This window comes from Musca autumnalis, unplaced genomic scaffold, assembly GCF_047663935.1.
Source record: "Musca autumnalis isolate F117 unplaced genomic scaffold, ASM4766393v1 scaffold_1, whole genome shotgun sequence".
Lineage (NCBI taxonomy): Eukaryota > Metazoa > Arthropoda > Insecta > Diptera > Muscidae > Musca > Musca autumnalis.
This window is the reverse complement of record NW_027411644.1, coordinates 281,743,213-281,759,088: the sequence shown is the minus strand read 5'-3', so window position 1 is coordinate 281,759,088 and position 15,876 is coordinate 281,743,213. Positions and strand designations below refer to the sequence as shown.

The 15,876-nt window shown below is 39.8% G+C and overlaps 1 protein-coding gene across 42 annotated transcripts in view; it reads right to left on the bottom strand.

Annotated features, from left to right (window-relative positions):
* Nuak (Nuak family kinase 1) overlaps positions 1-15,876 on the bottom strand; it is a 180,587-nt gene that overhangs the window by 62,152 nt on the left and 102,559 nt on the right. For 11 of the 42 annotated variants that reach the window (XM_073961417.1, XM_073961431.1, XM_073961434.1 and 8 more), the window contains 5 exons: positions 8,697-9,078; positions 8,362-8,628; positions 8,184-8,297; positions 2,198-2,321; positions 1,986-2,113 (listed from right to left, as the gene is read on the bottom strand). In XM_073961417.1, the coding sequence (XP_073817518.1) occupies positions 1,986-2,113; positions 2,198-2,321; positions 8,184-8,297; positions 8,362-8,628; positions 8,697-9,078 (1,015 nt within the window). Of the gene's footprint in view, positions 1-1,227; positions 1,276-1,985; positions 2,114-2,197; positions 2,322-8,183; positions 8,298-8,361; positions 8,629-8,696; positions 9,079-14,190; positions 14,980-15,876 lie in introns of all 42 variants that reach the window. The other 31 variants (XM_073961398.1, XM_073961425.1, XM_073961427.1 and 28 more) reach the window with 7 other exon arrangements.

The window sequence follows — 15,876 nt, the reverse complement described above, 5'->3', positions numbered from 1 at the left end:
GGAGGTACCGTTCTATGGGGGCTATATAAAGGTGTGGACCGATACCGACAAAATTCTGGGGGAAAGTTTTACACCCCTAAAGAAGACTACGTACCAAATTTCAGCCATTTTGGTAGGATAATGAAGCTAAAACCTTAAAAATACCGAAAATCGGGAGGTACCGTTCTATGGGGGCTATATGAAGGTGTGGACCGATACCGACAAAATTCTGGGGGAAAGTTTTATACCCCTAAAGAAGACTACGAACCAAATTTTAGCCATTTTGGCAGGATAATGAAGCTAAAACCTTAAAAATACCGAAAACCGGGAGGTACCGTTCTATGGGGGCTATATCAAAACGTGGACCGATATATCCCATTTTCAATACCAACCATCCTGCAAGTAATAAAAACTTCTGTACCAAATGTTGACTCTCTATCTTTAAAATTGCGAGCTGTATCTTGATTTCAACAGACAGACAGACGGACGGACGGACAGACGGACATGGTCAAATCGACATAGAATTTTATGCTGATCAATAATATATATACTTTATAGGGTCTCCGACGAATATTTCGATGTGTTACAAACGGAATGACAAATTTAATTATACCCTCCATATGGTGGAGGGTATAAAAATGTTCTGTATTGGGCCAACTAAGAAAGTAAGTAATCGCCAAATGTTCACAAAATTTTTAAGATATTTGACCATAACCTAACCATTTTATTTTAAACAAATAAACAGACACAAAGATGATGGACCACACAATCACATGCGACATGATTGATTGTCAAACTTACAGGCAACAAGAGTTTGGTTTTAGGCAAAGTAAAAATCTACACAAGCGACAGAAGAAACTATCATTTGAATTCCTATTCCGAATTGGTGGGGTGGGCTGCTTAGACGACCTACAAATGGGGTGGGTATTTTTTTGGTTGATATTTTTGATAAAATTGATTTAATTTTGATAAAATAATTTAAGAAAAAACTAACAATGAAACTATAAAATGGGAGTGGGGTAGAATTGGTGGGGTGGGGGCAAGATAAGTGATTTTAGTAACGAAGTTATTTATATTGGTGCACATTGAGGGACATAAAACATAAATCTAACAACTACATAAACAAGAAGAGAAACAAGAAAACTAAAAAGGATTGCTGGGGGACTCGACATGCAAAGTAGGTAGGACACAGACATAAAGACAATATTTGAGAACATTTTGTTTTAGTTTTTTCATATGTTTACTTACACTTGTTTCTTTTCGATTGTTTCACTATATGTATAACTAACTTTAGTTCTACATATGGATGTGAGGAGATGTGGATGGAGTGGACAAATAAATATTGGTTTTTTATTTGAGATTTTGTTTTTTTTTGGGGGGGACGGATGGGGCAATTGTTTGTATCCATGTGTAAAGGAGGGCATACATGTAGTGGGTGCATTCCACACAGACAGCCACACACACATACAGCCACATTAAGCGTTCACATAGTTATTTTTGGCCAAATGGTTTTTGCAATAACAATTATAAAAACATCGATAACAACAACGACAACAATGGTGTAACAACAAGAAACCACAATATGTTAAACAGAGGCATGTTTGACATGATGTGGTCAATTTGGTTTGGTGATGATTTGTTTTTTTTTTTTGATTTGGTTTGGTGTGCAAAGATGATGATCGGGTTTTTTGACACACACGATTTTTTTTTTAATTTATTTTTAGGTTATATTTTTTTAATTGAAATATTTTGTATGTTTATTTTTAGGTTAAAAAGCGCAGCATGGAAATAAAATGTAAAAGAAAATATTAAAAATATTCGATTAGCATTTTAAAAGTGAATGCAGAGTTAGTGAAAATTCTTTTAAATAAAAAAACAAATTAAATTAAGAAAAAGCAATAAAACAACAACAATGAACAATGAAGAAACTTAACAGAATTGTTTGGGTAAATAAAGTATCAAAATGATGGAGCATATTTGAATTTGTTGTTGGCTTGAGAACTCACCTGCCAAATGGATCCTGATTCCAGAATGGACTTTGTGTCTGTCTCATATTGCTTAGTAAACGACTTGAGCTTGGAAAAGCGGAGGTAAGATCATTATTAACGTTCATGCGATTTGTCAATGCACGCACCTAGAGAAACCGGTAGGGGAGAAAGGGGGTACATTATTAATGGGACTATTCTATTCGGTGCACAGAAAACATTTTTGAACTTACACGTTGTAAAAGTGTTGAAAATAGATTTTCAGCTGTTAAAATTTCAAAACCATCATCATCATCCTCTTCGCCGGAACTTTGTGAATCATTGTCTTGACTCAATTTCTTGACTGGCCGAGAACTCCTAAAATGAATAATAGAAAGAAGTTAGTATGTATTGTATAAGTTAGCATATATTGTAAAAGTTTATAATGTCGAATAAGAATTATCAGCTTCTGTTATTATTGTTGTACAATAAGAAGCATAATTCTTCAATTCGGCAGGTTTTTGAGCCACTATCGAGGGTAGAGTAACATTTTCGATTTGTAATAGAGATCACAAAAACTACCAACGGTTAAAATATGGGCTGGCTTAAATGGAAATTTGTCCGATAGGTGCATGGTGGAGTGGTCCAAAAAATTGAGTCATTTGGGGTACATATCTCGGGAAGTACTGGCTTCCCCTACAGGCAAAAATTATACTGTTGTACCTATGATAACAAGGACAAACTTCAACAAGATCCCACAAGTGTGCTTTAAGTGAACAACATTTATGGAAAAAGTATCTGAAGACAAGGGTCTACAAAGTCCATTTTGGAATTTTATCACTCGTTTTATATTTCTCATTCCTCCAGCCACCGTAGGAGTTTTAGAGCGAAGTTGTCCAAGAGAAATTTATGTTATTGTAATTAGCACCCCAATGACTTCGATAATGCTGGACAGTTAAAATGAAGGTGCGTATTGTGCGGTCCCAGTTCTCATGGGTATGTGTTGTTGTAAAAGTGTTTTTTATTATATGCTTGTAAGTTCTTAATCTGGCTCTAGGTCAATCTCCAATTTCCAGGAATGTGGCTGCTTCGATGGGATGTAACCTCAGATCCACTGGAGTTAGTTGAGAATGTTTGGCAGGCCAGTTGAAAAGGTGGAGTGTGTCGTACAAGCCTGTGCCGCATGCTGGGCAGATATGCCCAGCGTAGTTGACTCAAAACTATTCTGACTTGTCTTGGCAGCTGACAATCCTCAGCTGCGACAGATGTGGGATGTGCTCCGAGAACCGCATTCAAACGACAGTTTATTATTATTGCATTTGCGATTGCGTTCGAATGAATACTATTTAAACCTGCTTGATATGCTTGTTGATCTAGGGGTTCTCTCTTGTAACGCTGTAACTCTCCTTCCAATTCCTATCCACCATATGGTGATTTGATGGCTCTCATGGTAACACCCGAGCTTATACTGCAACAAGAGCATGCCATTGTGTTGCTGTACAGGAATAATCTTTGTTTCCTCATATAGATGGTCCAGTGAAGACATGAGGAAGCACCCAGTTGCAGTTCTCGGGGTGGCGATCTGACAGGTTTGATGTTTTTCCGTAGCGTTGCACTTATATTCGCGGACCACACTGGCGCTGGATAGATTACCACAGACCTACCTATCGCGTTATAAGTGGTCAACAAGGTGTCTATATGCGCCCCGAATGTTGCCGGCTAGGGACTTAAGGACCTTCTTCCTACATCTCAGCTTATCACAGATAGCCGTGGTATGCACAGACGACATCATCGACTGTCGAATGTGACCACTGGGATCTTGGGGTACAGCTACATTCAACTTAGTGCTCACCTCTGCAGTACATGTGGTTGTTGTTGTTGTAGCAACGCTTATATGTTCGTTTATGTATTATTTCAGTTATCAAGTTCCTTTGTATCCAGACTCAAGAATTCTGCAACCTGGACTGGTTGCGTGCATAAAGAATGAGGAGACAGGTGAGTGGGGTTAGCTGGGCAGTTGAATAAATGCAGAGTATCGTGTGGTCCCAATCCACATGCTGGGCATATGTTGGGTATCGTGGCGTCAATTCTGGCCCAATACGAATTGAGGCGGCTGCATCGACCGGATCTTAACTGAGCTAAAACCACTCGTGTTTGCCTTGGCAGCTGGCGTTCTTCTGCTGCGATGGAGGGGGGGGTGGTTTTCAAGTACGGCATTCACACTGTATCTTCGTACTGCTTGCGCAACCATGTTGGTGTGAATGCGATTCAAGCCTACCTGATAGGCTCTACCGGTTCTCTTTTATACCTTTGGACCTCTCGCTCTAGATCATGAAGGTCTCTCCTGACGTGCCTGGGTGGGGGGAGCCTGTCCATTAAATCGTGACAGGGATTCTCACTGCGGTAACACCCAAGCAGGTACTGCATCGACAACATCTTATTGTGCTGACGCACCGGTAAAACCTTCTCCTCCTCATGAAGATGGTCCACTGGTGTCATGAGGAGACACCCTGTTGCAGTCCTCAGGGCGGCATTCTGGCAGGTTTGAATCTTCTTCCACTGCGATGCGCTAACCTTTGCGGACCACGCTGGCGCCGCATAGCTTACCACAGACCGGCCTATTGCATTGTAGGTGGTCAAAAAGGTCTCTTTATCAGCACCCCAAGTGCTACCGGCCAGTGACTTGAGAACCTTGTTCCTACTTCTGATCTTATTGCAAATAGCTGTGGCATGCGCGGACGACTTGAACATGCTATCGAACGTTACACCCAGTAGTAGTGGTCGGAATCAGCGCACCATCGACCAATATGTTCAGTGGGAGCCTTATCTCAGCCGTTCATGTGGTGAACAGCGTGGCTATGGATTTAGCGGCGGATATTTTCATATTCCTCAGATGGAAGAACTGCACTAGGTCAGCTATGTAGACATTTAATCTATCACATATGTCATCGACGATTGGACCCGACGCCAAGATCGTACAATCATCCGCATACATCACGCATACATCTCTATGCCGTCTGGAGGGTGTGAAATTTCAGAAAGGTGAACTCCCTGTTTCACTCTACGGGTTTTGGACTTCTTGTTTCTGAATTCTACAAACGACTGGCGTCCACACATATAGTTGATTACGCAACGTTTCAAACATGGCTGGAGATTAGTTTTCTCTATATCCTCGAACAGCTTGGCATGGTTGACGGTATCGAAGGCCATGACTGTCCGGTCACACGGCCTTTTCTGGTTCAGTTCTCTACTGATATGTGTGGATATGGCGTCTAATGCTATTGTAGTACTATGCATTTTCCGAAATCCATGTTGATGTTGGGCAACTGGAAAACACCTTCTCATCGTGGGGAGGAGTAGCGCCTCTAGGATCTTTGCTACTGGCGACAGGAGTGAAATCGGCCTGTACGATTCACCTCTGCTGGCATCCTTGCCAGGCTTCAGTAGCGGGACCACCCTGCCAACTTTCCAGGCATCCGGTACAACATTGGTGGCTAACGATAGGTTGAGAACACTTGTTAAATACTCAACCCCAGGTTCATCCAGCTGCTTAAGCATTACCATCGACATTCGGTGCGGGCCCAACGCTTTGGATGATTTAGCGTTTCGGATGGCATCTGCAACATCGCTCATCGTAAATTGTGGTGGTACCTTCTCGGCTGGAAGAGCTCTTCTTATACGGCGTAGCACACTTCTCTTCGCCCTATCACTCTCGGGGTGCTCTATGAACTGCCGGTTAAAATAACACGCGCACCTCTTTGGGTCAGTTACTGTCACGCCGTTGAAAGTAACAGCCGTTCTGTCATCCTTCTTTTCCGGACTCGAGAGTGATTTAACCGTTGCCCACAATTTATTTACATGTGGTGAACAAAGTGGCCGTAGATTTAGTGGTGAATATTTGCATAGATTTTCACAAATGTCATCACGGAAGGTACCTGACGCCAGTATCGTACAATCGTCCTCATACGTTACATGAGAGGTAGAGGTTAAACAGTTCCGGCGATATCACCCCACCATGGGGAACACCGTGTTTCACTCTACGGGGTTTGGACTTCTTGTTCCTGAATTCCACGTACGACTAGCGTCCACCCATCTGTTCAATGTCCTCAAACAGCGTGAAGTGCTTGACAGAATATCTGGTTGAGTCCTCGACAAATATGGCGTGCTGTGCTGCTTACGGAATCCATGCTGATGAACGGCAACTGGATAGCTATTTCTGACGCTGGGGAGGACTAAGGTCTCAAGGAATCTTTGCTACGGCGAAAGCAAAATCGGCCTTTACGATTCATTTTTGCTGGCACCATTGGCTGGCTTGGGTAGCTGGACAACCCTTCCCATTTTTCAGACTTCGGGAACGATGAGGGCGCCTAGCGACAGGTTGAAAACTTTAGTGAGATAACTCCACTCCCGCACATCCAGCTGTTTCAACATTACAATGGAAATTCCATAAAGGACGATTTTGCTTTCTTGGATGATTTTGCGTTCCTGCTGACATTCGCAACATCATCCATTGTAAATTGTAGTGGTTCATCCCCGGCAGGAAGAGATCTGATGCGACGTAGTGTTCTTCTCTTTACCCAGTCTCCCCCGGGGTGCTCGACAAATTGTCGATTGAAATAATTTGCGCACCTCTTCGGTTGAGTCATCGCGTAACGTCACCAAACGTGTCTGAGGTCCTAGCTTCCTTCTTCCCAGGGTTAGAGAGTGGCTAAACCGTTCATCAAACTTCACTTACTTTGGTTCCAATGTTGTAACTCTTCAGATTATCTAGCCACTTGTTCTGCTTACGCTCACAGACCAACCGATTAACTTCCAGTGTCACTTCCTTAACTCTGGGATCACTGAAGTTAGCGTGACGAAGATCATCGCTCTCATTTGGTCATTTTCAGACCCTACTTCCCGCCGTCTTTACTGGGAATTATGGTCTCAATACGGTTATTCGATCAGCCGGAATATGATGGGCGACTGCAGCTGCAATGATGACCAGAAACATCCTTCCTGCTACCCGAACATCAGAAGGGTTGGGCAGATCTCTGAAGCGGTGATTAGTGAACTCTCTAAAACTAAGCCAATTAGATTTCCCATGATTGATGAAAGTGTGATGAAGTTGCACGATCTGCTTATGGAGACAATTATAGAGATATGAGCCAATAGAAATGATGGGTTGCCAGGTGACGTCATTTGTCAGACCAGCTGACACGATGTTGATGTCTGGCGAACTGTGACACTCTCCGCTAATTCTGGTCCTCAGTGATCGTGCAAAACGTAGAGCTATCAATCTGCTCAGCCAGCGCTATGGGGGCTGTAGTCACGCAGCATGCAGCAACATAGTCCCTGTCGTAGTCCCACCCTTGACATCTATTACATCTCACCGAATGTTGAATATGGGTGAAGAGGCGGATGTAACAAGCCGAGCCCAAATATATTGGTCCTGTGTTTTCCTCCGTCCTGGCAAGGGCCTAAAGAATCCGGAGCATGCATTCCGGGATATGCTGCTCCCAGCACAGAAAAACGATACAAAAACAAACATATGTACACTGCAACCGCCGGCCGGAACACGGATGTTGTGTGGTTCGGGGTCAATCCGCAATGAGAGAACCAGCTGCCGTGGGATTAAGCTTTCCCACGGTTTATGGTGGCTTTATTATACATTCACAGTCCACAATCCGTAAGTGCATACGTTCAAAGAAATATTTCGATGTCCAATGGTTTGGAAGAAATATTACAAAGAACCAAGTTAGTTATCGTCTAAGCCAAGCAGACAGACGGACGATTTGACCTACATAACTAGATATACTTCAAATCTCTAGTTCTAACATATATGGGGTCTAGAACCATTATTTCAAAAAGTCTCATTTCTGATCATATTGTCATGTTTAACTGATTGGGCTCATTGAAGATATTTGCTAAAGGCATTTTATACACAGAACACCTTCTTTTTTAACCTAAATTTTCTTAAGAAGACATTCTGAAAATGCTCTAAAGCCATAAGAACCTTTAAAGGTCATCAATAGACGAAATACCTTCAAAAGTTCCTTTACAGACAGAAGGACTTCTAAAGCCTTAAGGTTTTCTACTTACAGAAAGCCTTCACAAACTGCGCCTTTATTTTCTGTCTTTTCGCTATGTTACATTAGGCGATATGGATCCTTAAGTTTGTAGTTAACTAAATTCCCACAAACACTTCTAATGTTGTCTTCCAAGCTGAGGTGGGCCATAACATTTTGTTAAAATACATACCTTAATTTGTGCAGCGTAAAGCGTGTATCATCATCAGCATCACGATTAGTTGATGAGGTACGCAATTTTTGGAATGGCGAACTATCATCAACACCAGTCTCGCTAAGTAGTGATCTGCGGGAAAGAAAAAATAGTAATTTAAAATTTAATTAAACTAATAATGGAAAATAAAACCCACCCAATGCGACGAGTTGGTCTTAGACGTGTAAATGTCGAACGACTTGATGTGCTTGTTGCTGCGGTATGACTTGAATCTGATGGTTCTATGCTACCCTCACGTGGTGTTATGAAACCACCACCCTCAACGGCAATGGGTATAATAAATTCTCGAGGACTCTTTTTAATGGGTTGTGAAGAACCGGTAATGGTGGATTGTGACATATTGGCGGTGGAGGTGGTATCCGATTCTGAATCGTTGGTGGATTGGCGTGATAGGGAGCCAGATCTGAAAAATAAAGCAGAGATGTTTGATATTAGATAAAAATAATAATAATTATTAATAAATAACCTTACCTGTTTGTGGTATTTGATGTGGTACGCATATATGTTGATGGCGGCTTTTGTATATGGATAATGTGTTCTTTGGGTTCTAGGCTAGAGGCACGTCCACTTGCCAAATTCTTAATGGGACTATAAGGAACTGGACCTTCACGTGGTGGAGCACTGCGTAAATCTGCAATAGGATGTTGCATTTCGGTGGTGAAACGCATATTGGATTGTTCGACAATTGGTGGTGGTGGCTTTATGTCCAATTGTATTTCCGATCTAGCACCAACCTTACGTCTTGGCAGTGTAGCCGATTTCAGGGTTATGGATGCTGTTGATGTTTTCATTGTACCAGCAGGAGCTGCTCCTGCTGCACTGGAAATATTATCACCTTGGGACGCTGATGCTGCTAAAAAAAATTTCAAAAAAGAAATGGATAATTTGCAATTTAATTTAGTCATGTTTGAAATTGAAGAGTAAATTTTGAAATAACATTGAAAGCGTTATTTTTTGTGTTTGTATCAAAAAAATATGGGAAAATTGGAAAGAATAGGGGAAAATGAGCGCTGAAAATGATGTATGATAGAATGCATGATGAAGTAGAAGGTAATGAACGATCATTCATGTAAATAAAAGAAAATAAGCATAATGTTGTATATTAAACTTCATAGTATCAGAAAACAGGTAAATACTATCCTTAAAAAAGGGAAAACTTTTCTCAAATGGACAGCAATACAATATCCATATACGTGAAAGTTATCGCAATGTGGAAACTAATTTAGCGAGAAAATACTGACACAATTGTATTTTTAGAGGAAATATAATAGAACATGGTATGCTTTTTAGTCAATCTGCTAATAAACTGACAATTTTCAATTATATTACAAAATTGAAGAATAAATTATGCATGATAATTTTTAGTCAGATCAAACGGTGATATGGCTTTAAAAATGCACGGAACTCTAGAGGAACAACTTTTGATAACATGATTTTCTTTTAGTTTCGGAGAAACGAAGGAAAATAAGTATTAGATGATAAGCAGAGAAATAATTTTTCATGAACCAAGTAAAATGCTATAAATCGGCTTTGCCAACAGAGGTATAACCTCAGTATGTGACATAAAGAAAATACGCAAAACCAAATATTTTAGTCCTGACACATGAAAAATATGTTGATTTTAAATCAGCCCTAGGCAAAGTCAGTTTTTACACTAAGTAAATTGCGCACATTGCCTACCGCTTTTTTAAATCAACGATTTTCTTTTAATTCCATAATTTTTTATAGACATTGTCCGATAACGGATATTCATGTGTTATTCAACTGCAGTTTCCGTATGAGGCAATAATTGAGCCTTTCATTTTGGGTTAATCGACTACAATCAAAATTCTTTTGGATCAAAAACGGTTTTATGCAGCTTTTGGGTGATAATTGTTTCAGGTGTGGGTTTAAATTGTTCTTTTCGACAATTTTTAAAATTTTGTATAGGAGGTACCCAAAGGAGTAGACCGACCATATTGGAACATGTGAGAACTATCATGCGCACTATTTTGCCGAAAAATGTTTAAACTTTTGTTTGGAAGGCAACCGAAAGAATGTACTGATATGACCCTTCTTCGAACATAATCTAATCTGAATTTGAACAGACAAAAATGTTCATTAGGATTAGAGATCAAAAGTTTTGCGGAGGTGATACTAAAAGAAATGGATTTACATTGACCATTAAGTGGATCTCCACCCACTACATATGGTGCCGTAGGAGGTTTTTACACCCTTCGGGATGTTTGCTCAATAAGTATGAACATGCCCCTGAAAGAACTTTTACTGCCGTAATTGAGGCAGCGAATGCAAGTTGTTTCAAAAAAAACTAAAGTGTTTCGAGAGCAGGCTTAAAGTGAACTTATCCGAAATTTTGTGTGGGAGGTACCGGATGGAGTGGACAAATATAGTCCATATTTGAACCTAATCTATATCTAGTAGATATATTAGGATGTGTAAAATATGAACCAATTCGGCAACTCTCTTCAAGAGTTACCGTATGAACAAATTTTCCGAACATTTTTGAACTTTTGTGGGGGAGGTACCTGAAGGAGTGGACCGATATGGCTTATCTTCAAACGTAAACTATGTTTGGACAAAATATTACTAAGGCGAAATTTTGGACCGAATCGGCAGATCCGTTCGAGAGTTATCTTGCGCTCCAACCACTACACACGGTGTTATAGTGTTTTTTTTTTTGCAACTTTCAGGCTATTTTCTCAGGAAGTATGGACTTGACCCAGATGAAACGTATACCGTCGTATTGGGGGCAGTGAATACAGGTTGCTACAACAAAAATCAAAGCGATTCTAGAGCAGGTTCTAAACTAAACTTTTCCAAAATTTTGTGTGGGAGGTACCCGAAGGAGTGGACCGATTGAGTCCATATTGGAACATCATCTAAGTCTGGTAGAAATTTCACGATGTGCAAAGTATGGACCAAATCGGTTAATTCATTTTGACTATCGGGGACTGCCCAGAAGGGTCTTTCGCTCGCCGATCAATCGGCCCGGTATACCTAGGCACGATGCGGTCGATTCAGAAGGATTAGGGGGTAATATATCCAACAGCTCTCTCACAGCTTCCAATCGCAATTCGTAGCAGTGAACCTACTTCCCTATGAGAGAAAACAGATACGGTTGAATCGCAGTTGAAATATTCGAGTCCCCTCTATCCTTTTCGTTGTCTTCTTTAGGAGAGAGAGACCGCAGGAAGAGGCGTGACTCACTCACACCGCCTTTAAGGGCACAGTGTGTTAAGTGAAAATAAATCTAAATCAACCCACAGCTTAGCCTTTTAAGTCATCACAGTTCCGAACGCAACAGAGATATACAGAGAGTACTCGCCTCTTCGGAGAGCACCGGTGTTCAGTCCACATCCGATGTCAGAGGAAGTATCTTTTCTGGAACCCAACGGTTAGTCGATTTGAAGACGCTATTTGCACACACTCTCCTATACCTACATCGATGAAGATGGCTAGATCAATTGAAGAATCTCGAAGAAGCAATCATGGAGTCAGGAAGCCAAACCCTCTTTTTCTTCCGTCTGTTACTCAAAATCTGAGATAAATATGAAAACAATGAACAGAGGCTACAGCTGGTTCTAGACACAAGGTGCTTTCCAAAGCTTTGAAAACCGGTAGAAGCACGTTGAACAAAAGCCGAACAAACACGAGATCGTTTCATATTTGCAGAAGGGTTCTGCATGTTCAGTATGAATTGTTTGGGTTCTCTAACTTGAAATCGGAATGACAGCTGTTTTGACCAGTGAAGACCAAGTGAAGATCTCAGATGATCTACGCCTTTTCCACATGTAATTCGAATAATTTCAATTGTAATTCGAAACATTTCAGTTTTAATTTAAAAATTCCCAATGAAATTCGAATTATTTCATTTATTATTTAAGTTTTTTCATTAGTAGTTCGAATTGTTTCATTCGTAATTAAATTTTATTTTCATTTGAAATTACAAATGAAAAAATTCGAAATATAAATGAAAAAAATTCAGCTTTTGCATTATTAAGTAAATAAAATGAAATGAAATAATTGGAAATACAATTTGAATTCTCAAATTACGAATGAAAAAATTCGAAATTCAATTTGAATTTTCAAATTACAATTGAAATGTTTCGAATTTCAAATGCGAATGTGGCAAACCGACCACATCCATATTGGTCCGGAACATTACAAATTTGCTGCCTCCTGCTACCAATGGACTTTGTCACGATCAAAAATGTGCCTGATTGAATTAATGGTTTTAGACCCCAGACAATTTAAGGCCGATCCGTCCGTCTGACTGTCAAGGTTAAAACATGATCCCATAAGGGAGTAACCGATCTCATCCAAACTTTCTTCATCGTAATACTTCATTAATATATTAAGTATACTTATATGGTCTATATCGGCAAATCATTCGCATACCAACCACACGAACGTTTAACACCACTGCTGCTGGTTCTTTGTACCGGCCAACCTAACATCAAACCTATGCTGCTACAACAAAAACAGCAACGAAAGTTCAACATTTTCTCTTAAGTGCAGTTTAAGGGCTGTTCATTTTGGTTTTTGATTACAATGATATGTTATTCCTGGCAAGTTCATACTTCCTGATATATTATAGACAGATTTTTATAGACAGCGATCCCACTGAGTTGTCTTTGCATTTGTTTTTCTCTCTCACATACACTGTGCGTGAACAAAAATAAACAAAAAACATCATTTGATTGCTGATTTTTTCACTCATACATTCACACATCCATTCGTTTTGGTTGTATTTCTATGATCGCCGCTGTTTTAAGTCGATCGTTTTGAAATTTCCGTTGTATGTGGCCCAGATTACTATGTTTCTTTACATAATGAGCCGCAAGCTGTAAAAAAGTAATACATTGACCAAGGGGGCATGATAAGTATCGGAAGGAGTGATTTCCAAACATGGATCAAGTTCTATGACGGCCGTTCCTTCAGGTACTAACTCTACCACAGTTCAGCATTATTCAATTTTATTCTTCATAATTCCCCTCATAATGGTTCGAAAGTTCCAAGTGGTGTTCTGTCCAAGTGGTGTTCTTGTAATATATGAAGGATTATGAATTTTATTCGTGTGACTCTGTTGATTGGACCTGTCAGAGGAATAAGATACCTACCCCACACACGTATAGAATTTTGAGCTAAAATTTCCCAACATTTCTTTTGTCGCATACTATTCTACTATCGCTATTTCTTTTTAAGTGAGGCATTTAGGTCAGCCATTGCTTTTATTGTTTTTATGCAGTCATATTCTGAGGGTATAAAGCTCTCGGCAAAGCCGACTGTTTATTTTTTAATTGTCATTCTTTAAGCTCTGATTTAAGATCCTCGTCTCTGATTTAACACACTTTGCTCAAAGATCAAATCACAAACTTTCCAACTTTTTCTTGTAAAAGCAGATCAAACTAAATTGCTAGGAAAAAAGGCTTAAAGCTGAAAAATTGTGCAGAATAGGCATTTTAAGAAAAGGATTTGCAATAAATGGAATCTGAAGGTGACATTGTACAAATACAAACATTTTCATTTCACGGAAGATTTTATCGATTGGAAAGGGCTTTAACCGGACCACAACAATAACATTAGAATAATGGAATGCCAAAGAAAAAATAAAACCATTAACCGTTTGCCGTATTTAAAATTTCTTTTCATCATACATCAGGTCATACAAAATTCCGCTTGGATTTTCATAATAAATCCAAAATAAAGACAGGATTAGGATTGAAATTGTTGGTATTTCTACAATCGAATTAGAGATCAGTTTTAAGAATAGAATAAAAAACAAAGAACAACAACAGCAAAGATATAAATAATTAAAAAAATAGTAACATAGGCTTCGTCTTTTGGGTGTTATTTTTTTTTTTAAATCAAATAACTAACGTAACGGCAATGAATCAACGAACTAACAACTAACGAACGACAGACAGAGAGTCAAAGTGAGAGTGAAAGGTCTGCTAAAACTTACTTTTCCACAATGGCGGCGAAGATGCATTATAAAACGGTTTTGGCGTACTGTTTGTATTTATGACATTCGTGGTGGTGGGAGAGTTCGAGGTGATTGTGGAGTTGGTGGTTTTATTGTTTGTGGTTTTGTTGGAGACGGCATTGGCATTTGGACTGGTGGCGTTGGTGGCGGTGGCTGCATTTGGACCAAATGACGTTGCCAACAGTGGATGTTGTTGTGTATAGGAGGAGGAGGTGGTGTTGGTGGACATTGATTGTGGCGTTTGCATCGACGATGATGGTGTATTAACGGCTGATGCATAAAATGATGGTGCATGCATGCTATGGAGTGATTTCGTTTGTTGCTGCTGATGATAATGAGGAGGATGCTGATGCTGGTGGTCTTGATGCTGGTCATTTCCCATTGGTGTGGTTGTGGGTGGAAAACTGCCAATACCGCCAGCAGCTAAACGCCCCATTAATGTTTGCCGTGCAGCGGCGAGGGCGGCAGCGTTTGCATTGGCTGGCAGTGTTGTGCTATGCTGTACCACAGCTGGTCTATTGTTACGCATGGCGGTAGTTGGTAGTTGTGGTATTGTAAAATCTTTATAACTCATCTTGTTGTTGTCGCTATTGTTACCTCTAGTCATCGTCGGATCATTTCCAGTGATAGTTCTGCCAGCATTACTACCACCAAATCCTATATAACTTCCACTGTTGGCACGCATTTGATCATAGCCCCCGCCGCCGTTGCCGAAATACGATGAAGAAGATGCTAATGGCTGTGTTGACTGTGGCCTGCGACGTAAAACTAAAATATACAGATGATGATACCATAGAGAGAGAGAAGAAGATGATGAGATGAAATTTGTTGGCTAAAATGTTAAATACACAACACACAAACACGAATACAGACATATGGTGTTATTTGAGGTATTGTGTTTATTGATATAATACAATATGAACGTGTGTGCGTGTGTGCATGTACATATGTATGTATGGTATATGTGAAGAAGGGAAATAAACGAAATAGTATATATTCTTATACACCACTAAAAGTACAAATAGAGGGTCTAGAGAATATTTGAGGATTGTGGATTTGCCTATCAGCTAAATCATACGTTAGGACCATAACTAACTTTGCAAACAAGGGAAAAAGAGAGTACATATAAAACCGCTGTATGGCTTAATGGCGGCGTATCGTTACACATTTAATAATAGATTAGAATAAAAATATTTTAGGTTAGGATGAACAAAAATGATGTATAGAATGGATGTACAATTTAAAAAAAAAAGGTTATGACTTATTATTTACTACTCAGAGGTTCTAAATCTTTTAGTAAAAAGGATCATTATTATGCAAAATATACCATGGCAAATGCTGAATGTGGTAATGACAATGCACAGCAGGTGTCAGCTTGAAAATATAGTTAAATACATGTATATGGAACTGTTGTCCTATAGAACGGTTGTCTTAATGGTAAGCTTGTCTTGACCGATGACAACTGACTAAAAGTAGATCAGCGATGATAGGAGATCTGACGGGAATAAAAATGACATTTTCAAAGTCCATCCTGAGTGACACACAACGGAGAATCCTGCGTCACAAAATAATCCTCTCCAAATTGCTACAGAAAACAAATGTGGGTCATATTCATGAGACCAGAACCATATTATCGACAGAGTCACCCTTAACTATCACCCACAG